Source organism: Bos mutus, chromosome 17 (assembly GCF_027580195.1).
Source record: "Bos mutus isolate GX-2022 chromosome 17, NWIPB_WYAK_1.1, whole genome shotgun sequence".
In the NCBI taxonomy this organism is placed as follows: domain Eukaryota; kingdom Metazoa; phylum Chordata; class Mammalia; order Artiodactyla; family Bovidae; genus Bos; species Bos mutus.
In genome coordinates, this window is record NC_091633.1 from 71,858,691 (window position 1) to 71,880,474 (window position 21,784).

General features: G+C 40.2%; 1 protein-coding gene across 4 annotated transcripts in view; it reads right to left on the bottom strand.

Moving 5' to 3' along the window:
* Positions 1-21,784, bottom strand: part of KLHL2 (kelch like family member 2) — a 167,273-nt gene that overhangs the window by 16,199 nt on the left and 129,290 nt on the right. For 3 of the 4 annotated variants that reach the window (XM_070386695.1, XM_070386693.1, XM_070386696.1), the window contains 4 exons: positions 16,567-16,676; positions 8,479-8,595; positions 7,127-7,276; positions 1,043-1,160 (listed from right to left, as the gene is read on the bottom strand). In XM_070386695.1, coding sequence (XP_070242796.1) covers positions 1,043-1,160; positions 7,127-7,276; positions 8,479-8,595; positions 16,567-16,676 — 495 coding nt within the window. The remainder of the gene's footprint in view (positions 1-1,042; positions 1,161-7,126; positions 7,277-8,478; positions 8,596-16,566; positions 16,677-21,784) is intronic. The other variant, XM_070386694.1, reaches the window with a different exon arrangement.

Sequence of the window (21,784 nt, forward strand, 5' to 3'; positions counted from 1 at the left end):
GGAGAAGGGATAGGCTACCCACTCTAGTATTCTTGGGCTTCCCTTGTGGCTCAGCTGGTAAAGAATCCACCTGCAATGTGGGAGATTTGGGTTCAATCCCTGGGTTCGGAAGCCTGGAGAATTCCATGGACTATATATAGTCCATGGAGTTGCAAAGAGTTGGACACGACTGAGTGACTTTCACTTTCATAGGGTATGTAGGGAAATTAGTACCTTCATATTTACTGTTAGTGGAAGTAATAATTAGCATATCTTAAGATACCCTTTTAATAACTATTCCATTTCTAGAGTTTTATCCAACTTAAATCTATTAGCACACATACATAATGATATATGTATAAGGAATCGCAGCACTGTTCATAAAGATTAAAAACAATTTTAAGGTTCAATTAAAAACTAGTAAAAATTATACTACATCCAGAACCCCTCCTCCCACATACTAGACAGCTATAAAGGAATGAGTTAAATCTATCATCTTATATAACAAGCTCCAGGATGTACTGTTAAAGGACTACCACAATAGAAATGTTCTGTTACGCTTACAACTCATTTTGCTATTAGAGACATGAATTTACAGATCCAGGTTTGAGTCTCAGAAAGAATTCTTAGAAACTGCAAACGTCTTTTTCTGATTGCAGTTTTGGCTAAACTAAGGTCCATTTCAACAAATGCTTGAAAAGCAGAAGCCTGGAAGAAAGCAACTGTGGCTTATAGCTAAGTTAGGAATTTCTTAGCAATAAGTGTCCCAAGCTAAAGAACTGCTTCTCAATACTTCAATAAAGGTAACTAGGAAAATATCCAGCAAATTGTTAGCTACTCCACCTTACGTTAGAATCAGAAAAATATGTAAATTAAAGAAAGAAGCTGCTAACTTCATCAATGTCTTGTGAGTTGTATGAGGCTCCTGAATCACTGTTTAATCACATAGCTATTTTAATCAAAGTTTTTCCAATAAAGATTCTTCTAGTTAGTAAGATAAGACCTGAGAGGAAACTCCCAATGACCCAGCAATAGGGAAATGATCACAATGCATCATGCTTACCTGCCCTACATCTCCTAGAAGGCAATTCTGCTACTTGGTGCCATCTCTCTTCTTTGAAGTCATAGCATTCCACACTTCGAATAGCCTTTGGTGCTTGGCCCCCAACCACCACCATTAACTGGAAGGGCAGAAGTATAAGCACTTGAACAAATAACTACTGCATACTCAGGGATTTAAAATGTCTTACTGACACAAAGACAATGACATGGAGAGTATTAGGATGAAGATGGTAGGGTGAGCTGGGGGAAAACAACCACCTAATAAACATTTAATAAACATCACCAAGGGGGCACACATATGTTAGAACTACAATTCTATTTTCTAGCACATTTAGTCAAAAATAAGGATATCAGAAACTAAAATAAGTTTCTGATCCTTCAAGCAAAAGCAGTATTTAAGCCAAAAACAGCAGGCAATCAGCACTGGCAAGGCTGCAGTATGTCATAGGGCTTGCTAAAAACTAGATCCCAGCTTTGTAATGACTAGGGATTAGATCTCCACAACCTAGGAGAGCAGACAAAAGTGAAATTTATGTTAGTGGGTAGATGAGGTGAAGAGGACAGTATGGTATTAAAAGAAAGATGGAAAAAGAAGAAAAAAAAACTACTGAAAAGGAGCACTAATTAAATTTAAATTCACGAGAGAGTACAGATTCCTAGATATCAAGTAAAGAGATCTCCATGGATGTCCCACAAATAAAACAAACAAGAGGCCAGATAATGGAGATACTAGAAATCATAACAAATGAATGAGCAGAGAATAAGTGAGTTCAACTCAATTCACCAACTATTCATTAAGTGTCTATCATCTGTGTTTAATCAGAACTGTGCTAAGGTGTTCTACATAAGAAATATAAGACATGGTCTCTATCCCTAAGAGCTTATAGATTTCACTAGGGAGACAAGATTCTAAAGTAGTTCAAGAATAATATGCAATTATATATGATTATAGACATTAACTGCTATTCCTGATCAGAAATGTAGCCATAATTTAGTAAAAACTTCCTGGAGCGGGGAGAACCTTTAGAGATAGATGGGACTTAGCAATCAATGTGTTTGTCTTTTAATGAACATAAATGAGCACACTGAGTACTCTTTGTCAATTCAGAAGAATGTAAAAGTTAATGATGTCACAATTAGAACACTGTAAAGAACGGCAGGGACATTTCAAGCAGAAAGTTAGATAAGCACAGGAAAAAGAATGTTCAAAAGAAACACAAACTCAAACAGAAGATGGAATGTTTCATAGACACAAAAAGGGGAAGTTTGCACCTTGACTGAGCAATGGTCTACTTGTACTTAAAACTATAGAAAAGATGGGTACACAGAAATCAAAGTAAGTCCTATTTCCAAAAAGAAGCTTATTCTAGTAATTTACAGGAAAGGAGAAAGAATTTTAAAGGTCTTAAAAAGAAGATCGGATACAGCACAAATATATAAGATTTTTCAGACCTGTCATTCCCCTAGTGTTGAATGCAAATAAATAAAAGGCAGAATTAATGAAGAAAATCTGCATTACCCTTCCTTACTATTCTTAAAGGAAAAAGAGGAGGGGGAGAAGTTGTGAAATCACAGAGGTGCAACAGACAGTAAGATCAATCCTGTATCTAGGCATCTATAGAAGATCTATCTGTGCTTAAACTTTTAAACTCTGCCCAGCAGTTACACAATAGTTAGAAGAGGCTTGGTTAACATCTGATGAAGATCAGTTAAAAAAAAATCTCTAAAGGGAATACTTTTCAAAAAATCCTTGAGAAACATAATAGTTGAATAGATTTCATGATTTGCAACTATGAATCTTATGATTTCCATGCAACATTTCACTTCTTGTAGATCAAAATGGGAAGGGAAAATGTGCTACTGATTACAGAGAAAGGTAGTAATATCTGTCCTTTACTCGCCCAAGAGAAGTAAAATGGGTTGAGGATTTGGAACTCCAAAAATCAGAGATAACCAGGAAAGGAAGAATGTATAATGGGAAGACAAGAGCAGGGATATTTGTATGAGATCAAGAGACAGTGCCACTACCAACAAAAATGTGTCATGACTCTGACATCCCAATTGTTTTTAAGAGACAGCTGGTTTCACATGAGAAACACCATACTTATGCTGCTGCTGCTAAGTCACTTCAGTCGTGTCCGACTCTGTGCGACCCCATAGATGGCAGCCCATCAGGCTCCCCCGTCCCTGAGATTCTCCAGGCAAGAACAGTGGAGTGGGTTGCCATTTCCTTCTCCAATGCATGAAACTGAAAAGTGAAAGTGAAGTCGCTCAGTCGTGTCCGACCCTCAGCGACCCCATGGACTGCAGCCTACCAGGCTCCTCCGTCCATAGGATTTTCCAGGCAAGAGTACTGGAGTGGGGTGCCATTGCCTACTCCGACTTATTATGCTAATATAAAGGAATTGAAAACTATGAAGACATGTGTATGGAAAAGTTAAATATGACATATTTAAGGAAGGTAAGAAGTAGGGAGTTAGTTATACAAAATCAAGTGAGCATTCTGAAATGTAGATCAATTAAACTTTGTTCTTTCATTTTCTTCACCTATTAAATATTAGTTTAGTTTAAATTGCCTCCTGAAATATCAAATTTAGATATCCTGGGTAAAATAAGGAAAAATAGAAATAACATGATAGCATTTACAAAAATACAGATTCCAAATAAAAAAAGAAGCTAACAATAACATGTGGTGTTATAGTTAACCCTGGTGGTCTAGTGGTTATTGTTAAGCCTTGTCGTCCAGTGGTTAAGAATCTTCATTGCAATCCAGGGGATGTGGGTTTGATCCCTGGTCAGGGAACTAAAGTCCCATACGCTAAGAAGCAACTAAGCCCACACAACACAACTACTGACAAACAGTGGAAACAGTGACAGACTTATTTTGGGGGGCTCCAAAATCAATGCAGATACTGACCACAGCCATGAAATTAAAAGACGCTTGCTCCTTGGAAGAAAAGTTATGACCAACCTCGACAGCATATTAAGAAGCAGAGACTTTGCCAACAAAGGTCCGTCTCGTCAAGGCTATGGTTTTTCCAGTGGTCATATATGGATGTGAGAGTTGGACTATAAAGAAACCTGAGCACCAAAGAATTGATGTTTTTGAAATGTGGTGTTGGAGAAAACTCTTGAGAGTCCCTTGGACTGCACAGCGATCCAACCAGTCCATCCTAAAGGAAAGCAGTCCTGAATATTCACTGGAAGGACTGATGCTGAAGCTGAAACTCCAATACTTTGGCCACCTGATGCGAAGAACTGACTCATCTGAAAAGACCCTGATGCTGTGAAAAATTGAAGGCAGGAGGAGAAGGGGACGACAGAGGATGAGATGGTTAGATGTCATCACCGACTCAATGGACATGAGCTTGAGTAAACTCCGGGAGTTGGTGATGGACAGGGAGGCCTGGCGTGCTGCAGTCCATGGAGTAACAAAGAATCAGACACAACTGAGAGACTGAACTAAACAATAACATATAGTAGCAAAACATACACAGTTTTTCATTATACTGTCCAAATCCATGAGTGCCTTACACAACCCCAAGATAGTTTACTGAAGATACAAAACTAATGTCTGAGTTATAAAAAGATTTATCTTATGCAAATAAGTATGAGTCCACAGAATCAGAGACTAATAAGTCACTGTCATAGTAGAAATATTATCTGTTATTCCAGGACTGCTACCACATTTTGTCTGATGTGTCTTATTGTGATTATAATAAAGTGCGTCATTACTGTTAATCATGTTGCCTCGTTCTTAACTATCTAGTTAGAATTAATCTTGAATATAGACCCTCTAAAATGACAAACAGTGCTATTGTAAAAGCATCCAGTAGAAGCACTTTTCAAAACTATGTGCAGATAAATAAACTTTCAGGAGAGACTATGCAAATACAAAACCAGCAGCAGTATATCTCCCTGCTACCTGTCAGGTGTGCCGCCCTACTCTCCAGTCACCCTGAGAGAGCAGAAGAGAACCTTCATGGATTGGCATACCCACCATGAAATCAAAGCTAAAGAACTGAGAAATCCGAAGTTTAATACAGTTGGGAGGGCCATCCAAACCCATTGGCAGAGAAGAGCCCAGAGACCGTGTCAACTGAACAGATGATCACAAAAGAGAAAATAATTGACAGGATTTCACCAAGAACTCTTTAGAATGTTTTTAAAAGTAGCATGCTTATTACAGAAATTAGAAGAGAATTAGTTTTCACTCTAAAGGTTAAGGCATAGCTAAAGACAGCAAAGCTAAAGATGCCAGCTAAGGGAATATACAGGTTAAGAAGAGACCTTTTAAAAATATGCAATGTTTAAAAAGTATTAAAGATAAGACAAACCTTTTAGAAGGAAGTTACAAAGACCAGCATAAAAGAAATAATCATTCAAATGGGCTAAGGCTATAGATGGCTTTTATAAATCTGTATTTTTTGGTAAGAACAAAAACTGACGCCAAACAATATGGACAGATATGAAGTAATGAAGACTTAATAGAGATGACTTCTTATAAAAGGAGGTAAAAGGTATTTGGAAAATGTAAACACTTATAAAATCAGCAGACCCAGATGGCATGCATACTAAGGTATTAAGGGAACTAGCTAATGTACTTACTGAGCCACTTACAATTATTTTTGAAAAATCTTGGAGAACTGAGGAGAGATCAGAAAATTTAAAAACGGCAAATACCAATTTTCAAAATAGGGTAGGAAGTGAGTGCCTTGTAAATATCTTTTAAGTGACAATAATTTTCACTAAAACTTTAGAATATTTTGAGAAAAGCATTCAAATTTCTAGGAGCCTATGAAAATGAGTAACACACAGAGGGACATTAAAAAAAAAACATGCTAAATTTGAATCTATATGATCCTAGATCTCATCAGATGCTATTTGCCAAATTACTTGTTTTGGTTTAGATAATAAACACAATAATATGGACTGACACTATAAATGGACTATAAATGGACTATATTGCTAAGTGGGTATTTCTAATGAGGAATCACCAGGAAGAGTACTGAAGTCCATTTTAAATTAAAATATTTACTAATAATTTAGAAAAAAGGAGGGAGTAGCACTGGTAAAATATAGTCAATTCTAAATTGAGAACTCTTAACACTGGGCAAAACAGAAAAACACTACTAATATGAATTTGAAGCAATTAAAATGTAGGCTCAAAAAAAAAAAAAAAACTTTGAAAAAATACTAAATAAAAGTATTAAAGTGAAAGAATATAAAAGATATAATTTAATGGAAATATAAAAACAACTAAAGATGATGTAAGAAAACAGTAGACAACAGATTAATTATAATTTCTTAATCCATCATTGCCCCCAAACACACGAGAGCTAGAAATCAATACATAAATAAAAGTATTATATTATGTATGGATCATTTTGATCAACCATACACAAAATGGTGCTTAAAGTGCTGGCCTCCTAGTACTATAAAGATGCACACAGAGCAGAAGAAACTGCAAACAGAAAGACAGAAATGAGGGGTTATTTGTAAAGAAAATTTAATCAGTAAGAAATGAATGGCTTCAACTAAAAAGATAAAGGTAGAATACAAACTTTCACATAGGAAATTTAGGAACACTGGAGATCTGGGAAGACATCTGGGAAATCTACACTGAAATGGCTATGTATGATGTGTGAGTGAACCATCAAACTGTGTACTATTTGTACACAACAGACAATAGGAGGCAACAAAAGGAACAAGCTAGCATCCTTAGTTGTAAGCAATTCTGTGAAACTACTCAGTTTTCACTTATCACCCAAATATGTAGCTTACAAAGAAATCTTTAGATCTACATACTCTGATTATCTTCTCTGCTGTTAACTAGAGCTGAAGAAACTCAGAAGGGATAAATACCAGTGGCCTCTGTTCCAGAAGAGCAGTATCATGTGGTTTGTAAAGATTAAATGAGTCAAACAACACCCACCCTCCACAGACAAAATCAAAAAAGAAGTTGAATTACATACACTACAATGAATTCCTGGATACATGGAAATTCAGATGAGTAAAATAAATTAAGAGCCTCATTATGGGCCTTTCAGATGAGATAGTAACAGATAAGAACAGCAGATCCTACTTTGGGAAGGTTCATGGGTGTCCTCAATCGGGTCCGGATGCTCTTCATTAATATACGCTGCTCTGTTGGTAGCAGATGGTACTTCATAGCTTCAATGAGGTAATCTTTGCAAGCACTGCTATTCTTCACCAGTGCTTCTTCCTCAACCCTCTGAAAGAAGAAATCAGACTCACCCTATGAGGGGATAGCTAATTCATGATAAAATGACAAAGAAACAAGAATAAGAAAAAAGAATAACTATCTTCTGATTCAATCTAAAAGTTTCAGAGGCAAGTTTATAAATATCACTAAAAAAATGCTTGACTATCTGGTCTACAGAGAAAAATATATAAATAATAAAGAAGAACTGCAATGAAAATCATATACTTCAATGTCAGTTATAGAATAATCTTTAGTAGTACTATGTTCATCTATTTGTTATCTTTAAGCCAAATTAAGAAATAGTTTAGGCCAAACAGTAAGAAAAATTAGAAAATTGAGATAATGAGTCCTTCAAGCAGGGGACGTAATATTATAAAGACAACCTTTTAAAACTTGAAAAAAAAAAATCCAGTAAAGGGATTCAAAATACTTTATAACAATGTACCTATACCACAAATAAATCTTGTCCCTCCTATCCCTATCCTCAAGTGCAGGATAGGTTTCTTGTTTTTTTTTTTTTTCTGTTCGTTTTCTTAAAGGCAGAGTACCAGTGATTACACATATGACAACAAGTAAACAAGCTTCAAACAATTCTAAAATGTTCAGATCTAATGCTAATAAAGAAATGTTTCTTCATATTGATAAATGGCAGAAACTAACACAACACTGTAAAGCAATTATCCTCCAGTTAAAAACAAATAATTAAAAAAAAAGTTTCACTGGATGGCTTCAATTATAAATTAAAATGTTGAAATGACCCTAGTATAAAGGAATGCTAATAATAAAACAGTAAATTTAAAATTTTTCAGAGACTACTAAAGATCCATTTATTGCTATTTGTTTCAAATAACCTGGTTTTCTTCAGCTTAGAATTCCATTCTATTCCATTCCATTCACTAATTAGAGGAGGCTATTAGAAGGAAGGCAAAAGAGATGCAGAAATGACACAGAACTACAGATGTGGTTTCTGCATGTACTCACATCACCACAGACAATGCTTCCACAAGCTCCAGTACTTGCTTATGCAAACCAGATACTGGGGAGAAGCAAACTTTAAGACCAGGAAGTAGCCCAAGAGGTAGCAGTTGCCAAGGACATCAGGTATATTTACTGCCCTATGCCCGGTTGCCACTGTGTAACGAGAATCTACACACTGTTGCCCCAGGGACATGGTGCTAGTGCATACTTATGTGTTATGCAAATACTTTTACCTGAACTAAATATTCCCGAGGAAGCAAAGGTAACCGTACATGTTCCATCAGCCGAGCCATAAATTCTTGCCTTACATCCTTGTCATGATTCACCCAAGCTATTACTGCTTCAAATACCTTGCAGAGAATATGAAGGACAGAAAAGTAATGAGTTATGTACCAAGGTATCTGAATAAAATATAAGGAGATTACATTTTATATAACACTCTTGCTAAGACATCCAAGTTTTATCAATGGTTGAAGTTTTTCAAATCATGACTATGCTTTTGCTGTTCAGTTACTCAGTTGTGCCCAACTCTTTGTGACCCCATGGACTGCAGCACGCCAGGCCTCCCTGTCCTTCGCCGTCTCCCCAAGTGTAAGCTGCAGGGGCCAGTCTAGAGGAAGAGGCTCAGTGTGGAACCTGTTAAACTTTGCTCAAACTCATGTCCATTGAGTCAGTGATGCCATCCAACCATCTCATTCTCTGTCATCCCCTTCTTCTCCTGCCTTCAATCTTTCCCAGTATCAGGATCTTTCCCAGTCAGCTGGTGCTTCATATCAGGTGGATGGCCAAAATACTGGTGCTTCAGCATCAGTCTTTCCAATGAATATTCAGGGTTGATTTCCTTTAGGATAGAATGGTTTGATCTCCTTGCTCTCCAAGGGACTCTCAAGTCTTCCCCAACACCACAATTAGAAAGTATCATTTCCTCAGTGCTCAGCTTTTCTATGGTCCAACTCTCACATCCATACATGACTACTGGAAAAACCATAGCCTTGACTAGATGGACCTTTGTTAACAAAATAATGTCTCTGCTTTTTAATATGCTGTCTAGGTTTATCATAGCTTTCCTTCCAAGAAGCAAGCATCTTTTAATTTCATGGTTGCAGTCACTGTCTGCAGTGATTTTGGAGCCCAAGAAAATGAAATGTCCCTGTTTTCACTTCTTCCCCATCTATTTCCCATGAAATGATGGGAATGGATGCCATGATTTTAGTTTTATGAATGCTGAGTTTTAAGCCAGCTTTTTCACTCTAGCACCACTCTATCCATGCAGCCACTGAGAGGGTAAAAGGCAGGAAGGCCAGGGGTCTCCAAACTAAGGAAATAGCCTGCAAGTGTCAGACATTTTTATCTCTCTTAAGCAGCAGGAGGAAACAAACTAGCAATATTTTTTCCTTCTCTATACAAATTTAAAAGGAGGTTTCTCTTAAAATACTGTGTTGCCATAATGATACCTGGTTTCACCTGAAGTTAACTATTCTCAAACCTAGAAATAACCAATGCCTTTTACTTATGGAAATGTTTGTCTTAAGCTATGGCAATGGCACCCCACTCCAGTACTCTTGCCTGGAAAATCCCATGGATGGAGGAGCCTGGTAGGCTGCAGTCCATGGGGTCGCGAAGAGTCGGACACGACTGAGTGACTTCACTTTCACATTTTCACTTTCATGCATTGGAGAAGGAAATGGCAACCCACTCCACTGTTCTTGCCTGGAGAATCCCAGGGGCAGGAGAGCCTGGTGGGCTGACGTCTATGGGGTCACACAGAATCGGACATGACTGAAGTGATGCAGCAGCAGCAGCAGCAGCAGCATGCTAATGTACTATGCATTTACCCCCAAACTCTGTCTTCAAGTTGGTTCCGCCTGTTGGCTCAGAACTTACTTGACAAACCAGTATGTTATACTCAGATGTTGTTTCCCTAATCTATATAAATGAAACTATTTGTATGGTGATCTGCCCTTCTTCAAGATTCAAATTAATCATTTTATGGCCCAGGATGAAACATTTGGTGCCAAGATTATCCCAAAATACATCTTATGGGTGAGGGGCCTGGTGCCATGCTGAGTTTTAAGACATTCCTTTCTTTCATTAACAGACTGCTAGTGACTATATAACATCCAACTGAAGACTAGCTGGGGGGTACTCTTTCTGCCCCCTTGTGATGCCTATGTCAGAAGCTTTCCCTATCTCCTTTATACTTTAATAAAAAACTTTATTACACAAAAGCTCTGAGCAATCAAGCCTCGTCTCTGGCCCCAGATTGAATTCTTCTCCTCCAGTGGCCAAGAATCCCAGCGTCTTGCATGATTCAACAACAACCTTTCACCACTGATGGACATTCAGGTTGTTTCCAAATCTTGGTTATAGTAAAAAATGCTACAGGCAAAGGGGAATGTAGATATTCCAAGACTGTTTTCATTTCCTTTGGATATATACTCAGAAGTGGGACAGCTGGATCATATGATAGATCTACTTTTAATTAAGTATGTACTTTAATAACTATGCTTAGTACTTTTACATATTTAGTGAGTACTTTTTGCTGGGTAGATAGAGTGCCTGATGAACTATGGAATGAGGTTCGTGACATCGTACAGGAGACAGGGATCAAGACCATCGCCATGGAAAAGAAATGCAAAAAAGCAAAATGGCTGCCTGGGGAGGCCTTACAAATAGCTATGAAAAGAAGAGAAGTGAAAAGCAAAGGAGCAAAGGAAAGACTTAAGCATCTGAATGCAGAGTTCCAAAGAATAGCAAGACGAGATAAGAAAGCCTTCTTCAGCAATCAATGCAAAGAAACAGAGGAAAACAACAAAAAAGGAAAGGAAAAAAACAAAAGAATGGGAGAGACTAGAGATCTCTTCAAGAAGATTAGAGATACCAAGGGAACATTTTGTGCAAAGATGGGCTAGATAAAGGACAGAAATGGTATGGACCTAACAGAAGCAGAAGATATTAAGAAGAGATGCCAAGAATACACAGAAGAACTATACAAAAAAGATCTTCACAACCCAGATAATCACAATGGTGTGATCACTGACCTAGAGCCAGACATCCTGGAATGTGAAGTCAAGTGGGCCTTAGAAAGCATCACTACAAACAAAGCTAGTGGAGGTGATGGAATTCCAGTTGAGCTCTTTCAAATCCTGAAAGATGATTCTGTGAAAGTGTTGCACTCAATATGTCAGCAAATTTGGAAAACTCAGCAGTGGCCACAGGACTGGAAAAGGTCAGTTTTCATTCCAATCCCAAAGAAAGGCAATGCCAAAGAATGCTCAAACTACTGCACAATTGCACTCATCTCACACGCTAGTAAAGTAATGCTCAAAATTCTCCAAGCCAAGCTTCAGCAATATGTGAACTGTGAACTTCCAGATGTTCAAGCTGGTTTTAGAAAAGGCAGAGGAACCAGAGATCAAATTGCCAACATCCGCTGGATCATGGAAAAAAGAGAGTTCAAGAAAAACATCTATTTCTGCTTTATTGACTATGCCAAAGCCTTTGACTGTGTGGATAACAAGAAACTGTGGAAAATTCTGAAAGAGATGGGAATGCCAGACCACCTGATCTGCCTCTTGAGAAATTTGTATGCAGGTCAGGAAGCAACAGTTAGAACTGGACATGGAACAACAGACTGGTTCCAAATAGGAAAAGGAGTACGTCAAGGCTGTATATTGTCACCCTGCTTATTTAACTTCTATGCAGAGTATATCATGAGAAACGCTGGGCTGGAAGAAACACAATCTGAAATCAAGATTGCCAGGAGAAATATCAATAACCTCAGATATGCAGATGACACCACCCTTATGGGAGAAAGTGAAGAGGAACTAAAGAGCCTCTTGATGAAAGTAAAGTGGAGAGTGAAAAAGTTGGCTTAAAGCTCAACATTCAGAAAACGAAGATCATGGCATCTGGTCCCATCATTTCATGGGAAATAGATGGGGAAACAGTGTAAACAGTGTCAGACTTTATTTTTCTGGGCTCCAAAATCACTGCAGATGGTGACTGCAGCCATGAAATTAAAAGACGCTTACTCCTTGGAAGGAAAGTTATGACCAAGCTAGATAGCATATTCAAAAGCAGAGACATTACTTTGCCAACCAAGGTCCATCTAGTCAAGGCTATGGTTTTTCCTGTGGTCATGTATGGATGTGAGAGTTGGACTGTGAAGAAAGCTGAGCGCCGAAGAATTGATGCTTTTGAACTGTGGTGTTGGAGAAGACTCTTGAGAGTCCCTTGGACTGCAAAGAGATCCAACCAGTCCATTCTGAAGGAGATCAGCCCTGGGATTTCTTTGGAAGGAATGATGCTGAAGTTGAAACTCCAGTACTTTGGCCACCTCATGCGAAGAGGATTCATTGGAAAAGACTATGATGCTGGGAGGGATTGGGGGCAGGAGGAGAAGGGGACGACAGAGGATGAGATGGCTGGATGGCATCACTGATTCGATGGATGTGAGTCTGGGTGAACTCCGGGATTTGGTGATGGACAGGGAGGCCTGGCGTGCTGCAATTAATGGGGTCGCGAAGAGTTGGACATGACTGAGCAACTGAACTGAACTCACCAAGTACATTATCTAATCTTCTTGAACTTCAGTAACAGAGGTGATAATTTGAAGATATATGACCTAATTCATTGTTGACAACCTTTCCAAACTGAACTTGCTTCTACTAGATTAAAATCTAAAGTCCCTTTTGAATAAAGCACCCAAAATAATAAAGCAAAGTGATACCTGTAATAACAATCATCTGCTCTTAGCATTTTTGGTTTTCTTCTGGGTTTGCAAAATGCTGGACCACATACTTCTAAATAATCTGCAGAACAGATTAACTTTCTTTCATCATAATAGTAGAATGTATTAAATGTGATATTTAAAATTTTAAAAATCTAAATAATGACATTAAACATATACCTATGAAAAAGTTAATGAGCTATTAAGAAGATGGTATTTAACCACATAATTTCCTTCCAGATTGATGAGAATATAACCCAATAATCTTTAAAGGGTTATAGAAAATGTTTGATGATATGTAAATGAATAACTGGAGAGCAAAAATTAGGTTATTGTACTGCAAGTATAGAGCAAGACACTAAAAATAATCTACACTATAATTAACATGCTTCTTCAATTCATTCAGTCCACAAGTACCTTTATGTGCCAGATGCTAGAGATTAAGAGGGTCTTGCCAATTTTATCTGCTATTTCTTGGTTCTGTTCTCTCTTCTCCACCTCTCTTTCTGCCACCCTACACCAAACAGATCTTACTGCACACTGGTAACTTCAGCATCCTCCCATCTGATCCTCACCCAACTTCTGATCTATTATGTATATCACCATTTTAGAGTTAGTCTCTAAAAATGGTCCCTAGTAAAAGCATTTCTCTAGTATCCGTACCTTATATAGTAACCTCACACACAGGAATCTAAGTTGGCCCCGAGAAACCAACAGGGAAGGTTGTGGAGGCAGTATTATGGAGTCATATTTGTTCTGGTGTCTTGAAATGCTCCTTTGAGGGGAAGCCAGATGTCATGTAAGAAGTCTGATTACTGGTGGTGAGATGCCATGAGAGATCCAAGCCAGTTACAAAGAATAAGTGGGTAGAACAATACCAGCCAACAATCGGCCCAAGAGCCAGACAAGTGAGTGAAGAAACTATCCTGGGTGTTCCAGACACATAAGATGCCATGTGCAAAGGGACTGAAGCCTCAGGAATGTGGCTCCAGTTAGAACCATGCCACCTGTCAAGACAACCCAGCTGAAGCCCCAGGCCCTGTAGAGCAGAGACAAACTGTCCCCATGTGCCCTGGATGAATTCTGTTCACAGATTGTGAGCCTAAGAAAATGATCGGTGAGGTTGTTATATAGTAGTAGAAAACCAGAATAGTATCCATGACATGTTTGCCGCTAAGTCGCTTCAGTCGTGTCCGACTCTGTGCGACCTCATAGATGGCAGCCCACCAGGCTCCCCTCTCCCTGGGATTCTCCAGGCAAGAACACTGGAGTGGGTTGCCATTTCCTTCTCCAATGCATGAAAGTGAAAAGTGAAAGTGAAGTCACTCAGTCGTGTCTGACTCTTCGTGATCCCATGGAGCACAGCCTACCAGGCTCCTCTGCCCATGGGATTTTCCAGGCAAGAGTACTGGAGTGCGTTGCCATTGCCTTCTCCAATGACATATCTACAGAGTAGGTATTATGGCATTCTCCTACTGCTAAGAACTCTTCAGATGCTCTTTATCACCAAGATAAAGTCAATTTTCTTTAACAAGGCTCAGGAAGTATTTTATGTCATCTCCCATCTTGTCTCTAGTCACTGTGCCTACACACACACACTCTGGGCCTACACACACACACACATACCGTACCTACACACACTCACACTCCGTGCCTGCACACACACACACACACACACACACACACACACTCCGTGCCTGCACATACACACACTCCGTGCCTACACACACACACTCTCTCCGTGCCTACACACACACACACTCTCTGTGCCTACAAACACACATTCCGTGCCTACACACACACACGCTCTGTGTCTACACACACACACACACACTCCGTGCCTACACACACATACACTGTGCCTACACACATACACGCACACAATCTGTGCCTACACACACACACACACTCTCTGTGTCTACACCCACACACACCACTCTGTGCCTACACATGCACACTCTCTGTGCCCACACACACACACTCTGCCCACACACACACACAAACTCTGTGCCCATACATACACACTCTCTGTGCCTACACACACAAACTCCATAGTGCATGTGCACTATGCTGCTGCTAAGTTGCTCCAGTCGTGTCTGACCCTGTGTGACCCCAGAGATGGCAGCTCACCAGGCTCCCCCATTCCTGGGATTCTCCAGGCAAGAACACTGGAGCGGGTTGCCATTTCCTTCTTCAATGCAGGAAAGTGAAAAGTGAAAGTGAAGTCGCTCAGTTGTGTCCGACTCTTCGCAACCCCATGGACTGCAGCCTACCAGGCTCCTCCGTCCATGGGATTTTCCAGGCAAGAGTACTGGAGTGGGGTGCCATTGCCTTCTCTGGTATAGACACTACAGTATAAACTATAAAGATACACTATAAACTCTAATCTTACTAAACCAACCAAATGCAATCAATCTTTCACATCTCTTTATATTTGCATATTCTTTTCCCTCTACCTGGGCTTCCCTTTTCACTCCCACCCATCCTATTTCCCTGGAAAACTCATACTCACTTTAAAAAAACTCAGATCATACACTGGAGTCATGCTAAATGCCAATCTTTATCCAAGGAATGATTACATGCTCCTATTGGATCTTATACAGCATTCTGTGATCATGTATTACCTCACTGGTTGTTCTGCTGGTCATAACTAAAGAATTTTATGTTGTCAATCTTCTTATATCCAGAATTCCATAGCAATATCTGGTACACAGTAGAAACTCAACACACATCTATTAAACATGAATAGCAGTGTCTTCCTCTATATTTCTGGGATGTTAAAAGATTATACATTTCACGACATTCATGTATTTTTTCATTTGGTAACTATTATGAGAAATGTGTCTTGCCCCCAAGCAGGATGAATATCCTTGAGGAAGAGAACTAAAGTTTATACAACAAAGCATATAAAAGAAAAACTAAAGTTTTACTTCATCCAAACACAGCCTGTGCATAAACTTCCGTGCCCTGATTTGCACAAGGTATAAACCCTATCCAAAGAATAAAAGCCACTGAGAAGCTTCTCTCTCCACAGATACGAAAGGTGCAGGTGGCTGACAGAGGCGACTTCCAATTTGGAGAGACAGGCTATACAGCCAGACAAAGGAACTGCAGATGGCTCTGTAAGGGGAGGGGGGAGAAAACGCAGGGAGAATACTGTGTAAGCTGCAGGGCCCAGTCTAAGGGAAGAAGCTCAGTGTGGAACCAGTTAAACTTTGCCACCTGGGTGTCTTCCAACTCACAAGATGATGAATTCAGTTTGGTTCGAGAATATTATGTTTTAGCTCACAATTATTCCAGGTATCTATCTAAGCTGTGAGAAGAAATCCAGTTCCCAAAATGTCCTTTGTTTCAGATAGTTTAATGTGTGCAAGCTCTTACTGTGGGGTCCAGTACAAAACTTCAGTGTCTAAACAGTTAGGGAAGCTCCTATGGAATGAGAAGACAGTCATTTACACAACCAACAAGTCAACTAACTGAGTTTCTCAACTTCTGATCAAAGATAACTGGCTGTCACAAAACAAAGCAAAAAAAGGAAAAAGGAAAAATACTATATCACTGTACACCAGAAAAAGAAAAATACACGTACCTTCTCTTCTGAAGAAATGGTAAGTTTGTCACTTGAGATCAAGCTGCACACTTGTTCAATGCCAAGGTTGAGAAATTCTTCACTGAGCACGACATCTGCAAAATGTTGCTCTGTTTGGAGGTTACAAAGAGAATTGATTCTATTATCATAGTTTCAAACTACTTAGAGAAGAAGAGGTTTTTCTTAGTCTAACCTATGAATGAGAAAACCAAGTGCATTTCATAAGTGAGAACTAGTAATTAGTAACAACTCAAACAAACTCAGTGGCAGCCCGGGCAAGAAGGCTGTCTGACTGTACACTCAGATGGACTATTTCTTTGCTACCCCATGAATTGCAGCACGCCAGGCCTCCCTGTCCATCACCAACTCCTGGAGTTCACCCAGACTCATGTCCATCGAGTCAGTGATGCCATCCAGCCATCTCATCCTCTGTCGTCCCCTTCTCCTCCTGCCCCAATCCCTCCCAGCATCAGAGTCTTTTCCAATAAGTCAACACTTAGCATAAAGTGGCCAAAGTACTGGAGTTTCAGCTTTAGCATCATTCCTTCCAAAGAAATCCCAGGGCTGATCTCCTTCAGAATGGACTGGTTGGATCTCCTTGCAGTCCAAGGGACTCGGCAAGAGTCTTCTCCAACATCATAGTTTAAAAGCATCAATTCTTCGGCGTTCAGCCTTCTTCACAGTCCAACTCTCACATCCATACATGACCACTGGAAAAACCATAGCCTTGACTAGACAGACCTTTGTTGGCAAAGTAATGTCTCTGCTTTTGAATATGCTATCTAGCTTGGTCATAACTTTCCTTCCAAGGAGTAAGCGTCTTTTAATTTCATGGCTGCAGTCACCATCTGCAGTGATTTTGGGGCCCCCCCAAAAACAAAGTCTGACACTGTTTCTACTGTTTCCCCATCTATTTCTCATGAAGTGATGGGACCAGATGCCATGATCTTCGTTTTCTGCATGTTGAGCTTTAAGCCAACGTATTGACTCTCCTCTTTCACTTTCATCAAGAGGCTTTTGAGTTCCTCTTCACTTTCTCCCATAAGGGTGATGTCATCTGCATATCTGAGGTTATTGATATTTCTCCCGGCAATCTTGATTCCAGATTGTGTTTCTTCCAGCCCAGCGTTTCTCATGATGTACTCTGCATAGAAGTTAAATAAGCAGGGTGACAATATACAGCCTTGACGTACTCCTTTTCCTATTTGGAACCAGTCTGTTGTTCCATGTCCAGTTCTAACTGTTGCTTCCTGACCTGCATATAGGTTTCTCAAGAGGCAGGCCAGGTGGTCTGGTATTCCCATCTCTTTCAGAATTTTCCACAGTTTATTGTGATACACACAGTCAAAGGCTTTGGCATAATCAAGAAAGCAGAAATAGACGTTTTTCTGGAACTCTCTTGCTTTTTCCATGATCCAGGGGATGTTGGCAATTTGATCTCTGGTTCCTCTGCCTTTTCTAAAACCAGCTTGAACATCTGCAAGTTCATGCTTCACATATTGCTGAAGCCTGGCTTGGAAAATTTTTAGCATTACTTTACTAGCGTGTGAGATGAGTGCAATTGTGCAGTAGTTTGAGCATTCTTTGGCATTGCCTTTCTTTGGGATTGGAATGAAAACTGATCTTTTCCAGTCCTGTTGCCACTAGGGAGTATTTTAGAGTTAAACATCTATTCCTTATGTGTTAATAAGACTATCAGTATTGAAATTTGTAAAACCTTTTGTAAAATCAGATGAACAGCATGATGTATTACACATTTGAATGTATTATGTAAAATATCAGAGGGCTTTAGAACATAATGATGTAAGGAGAGGAAGCTGCTTTATTTAAAAACTAAAGACTAAACAAACACATCTTAAAAGTTCATCAGTCTGAATATAAGACCATTATTTAAAAAAACAGAATTAGTTTATGATATAGATAGCTCTGGGCTATCCTGGTAACTCAGATGGTAAAGAGTCTGACTGCAATGCAAGGGACCCAGGTTAGATCCCAGGGTTGGGAAGATCCCCTGGAGGAGAGCATGGAAACCCATTGCAGTATTCTTGCCTGGAGAACCCCATGGACAGAGGAGCCTGGTGGGCTATAGTCTATGGGGTTGAAAGAGTCAGATAAAATGGAGTGACTGTCCTTTGGACTGCAAGGAGATCCAACCAGTCCATTCTGAAGGAGATCAGCCCTAGGATTTCTTTGGAGGGAATGATGCTAAAGCTGAAACTCCAGTACTTTGGCCACCTCATGTGAAGAGCTGACTCACTGGAAAAGACTCTGATGCTGGGAGGGATTGGGGGCAGGAGGAGAAGGGGACGACAGAGGATGAGATGGCTGGATGGCATCACTGACTCGATGGACATGAGTCTGAGTGAAGTCCGGGCGTTGGTGATGGACAGGGAGGCCTGGCGTGCTGCGATTCATGGGGTCGCAAAGAGTCGGACACGACTGAGCGACTTAACTGAACTGAACACTTTTACGTTCATAGATAGCTCTGAATACTATGTAAGCAACTTATTTGGGGATCAAGTTATATACTATTTTATATCCTCACCTCCATTCCAGAAACCAGTGAGATTAACAATTCTTAAAAACCAAAAAAAAAAAAACACCCAAACAAAAAAACACCTTTCTTTGATTTCACAAATATACTCATTCCTCCAAAGGGGAAGAGAGGACTATTAACACAGCCAGTAACTTAAAAACTTAAAAGTAAATAAATAAATAATCATTTACAAAGTATCCTTTCCTCCACACCCAGCTCTCATTTTAAAGTGTGAACTCACAAGGAAATGTGGTTTTCAAATCCCAGCTCTGCCATGTGCTAGCTTGTAAAACCCTGGGCATGTTTTGTAATTTCTTTAAGTCTTGGCTTCCTCAACTGTAAAATGGGGATAATAAAAATACTTTACATAAGAAAGAATGCTGTGAGAATTAAATACCTTAATAGCTTATAAATAAGCATCTATAAAAGAAATGGCAACCCACTCCAGTATTCTTGCCTGGAAAATTCCATGGACAGAGGAGCCTGGCTGGGCTATATACAGTCAAAGGGATCGCAAAGAGTCAGATAACAACTGAGCATGCACACATGCACATGGTAAATGGTAAAGATCCGATAATTCAGCTCCTACTGTATTGTGATACCTATGTTCTAAAGTAAAAATCTGCCAGGAATTGTAGGTATTTTCTAGGTCTTTACAATTAATTGTATTCTACTAGCAATTTATTTCAAAGGTTTTTTTAAAGAAGATTCAAGTACATGTTTTAACATACCATAAAAATGAATAGTTGGCTTCCCTTGTAGAAAACACAGGGCAAACCATGTCCCCAAGACTGAAGACATTAAAAGGAGAATACAGGGAAGTGCAGTTGATTGGAGCAGAGACTCACAAGTGGAAACCGTATGGGAACTGGTGCAAGTGTAGGAAAATCTCAGTGTGGAAATTTAAGCATTAAAAACACCATGGGGACCCAGTCACAGGGGGATTCTACAATACCGGGAGATTTCCTCCAGAAGCTCAAACGTTTCCACAGTAAATATGAGACAAGAACCACCTGTAGCTTCTGTAGGGAGAGGAGAAATGAAACGATTTTGAAATACCCAATGTATTGTGTTCTTAATGTTACCGAATCGCTAAGTCTGTGTGTCTGATGCACAGAGACACCTATCAATACTAAAACATTAAGAGTTTGGAACAAAGAAAGGTTTATTACAGATTCATACAGGGAGATGGGTGGCTCACACCCTAAGAACCACAAAGTTACTGAAAGCTTTTAGCAAGCCCCTTTAAAAGCAAAAACTGAGGGATGGGTAGTTAGTTGTTGCAAACTTCTTGGTGTCAGATCCTTTGCTCTTGAGGTCAGGTCATTGTCTGGTAACAATTTTCCTGTAAATGTCTACCAAACGAATGTTATTTGTTTATTGTTAACAGAATAATGTTACTCTGTCCTGATGATAGCAAAGTCCCAAAGCACAACTTTCACCCTCCGAGGTCACAATCATGGCTAAGAGGAGGCAGAGCTCAGCTACAGCTCCTCAGGGCCAGGTTCCCCACACACTGCCCACCTGTCACCCCTGAGGGAGCCGGGTATCCAACCCATCTGGCCCTCAGTGTCCTCAGGCTGCCCAAGTAGGAGAGACCAGGTCTCACAGACTGTGACCCAGACAAACGGACACTGCTATTAGGTCACAGACGGGTTCACTGCTGCCTCAAGGCCTGGGCCTCGGCGTGGAGGGGCTGAGTGAGGGCTCTGGAGCCCTGCAGGATAGAGTGTCCAGGTTGCTCCCTGGGCCCACCTGCTCACCCGTTGGCCCAAGGCTGGGTAAGCTAGAGGACCTCCAGGAGAAGGCCTGAATCTGTCTCTTACCTCACTCTCCACCTGATGACCACCACACCACTGAACCTGGCTGAATCGCTTCCCTAATGGTCCCTCATTGACAGTTCCTTGTGGGCAGGGCCCACTGTGCTGCTGACCAATAGCTGGGCAGGACAGTTGGTTGCTTGGGGTGGGGAGGGGGCAGTGAGGTGGCACCAACCAATGGCTGAGTAAGACCTGTTGCCTAGTAACAGGGTGGGGAATAATGACAACAGCAATGGCTGCCTGCTAAGGCCTGTGCTCATTCTGATCTGTTACATTAACAAGATCTGCCCTCAGGAGAATCCAGTTAACCAGAGCCTAACTGACTGAAGTTAGAGAAACACCCAACTCCAGCCCACTCTGCCCAACCAGTTCCACCTCCTAGGAGGGAGAAAGAAACCAGAGAAACACTTGTGAAGCTCAGTCCAGAGCCAAAAGCTCACTAACAAACCCTTCTAGTCATATACAGAAGGGTTCTTTCCCCACATCTCACTGCCAGATCTCTAAAGGCCTGTTTATAGCAGTTCACTGGGTACGTCACAAATGGCTATCAAGAGAAGAATTATGAGGCATTTCAAAAGGCAAAAGACACAACTTGAAGAGACAGACCAAGCATCGGAACCAGATATGGCAGGGATGCTGCATTTATCAAACTGGGAACTTAAAACACAATTTAACAACTATGATAAATTCAGGGTTTCCCTGGTGGCTCAGATGGTAAAGAGTCTGCCTGTAATTCAAGAGACCTGGGTTTATCCCTGGGTTGGGAAGATCACCTGGAGAAGGAAATGGCAACCTACTCTAGTATTCTTGCCTGGACAATTCCATGGACAGAGGAGCCTGGTGAGCTACAGTCCATGTAGTC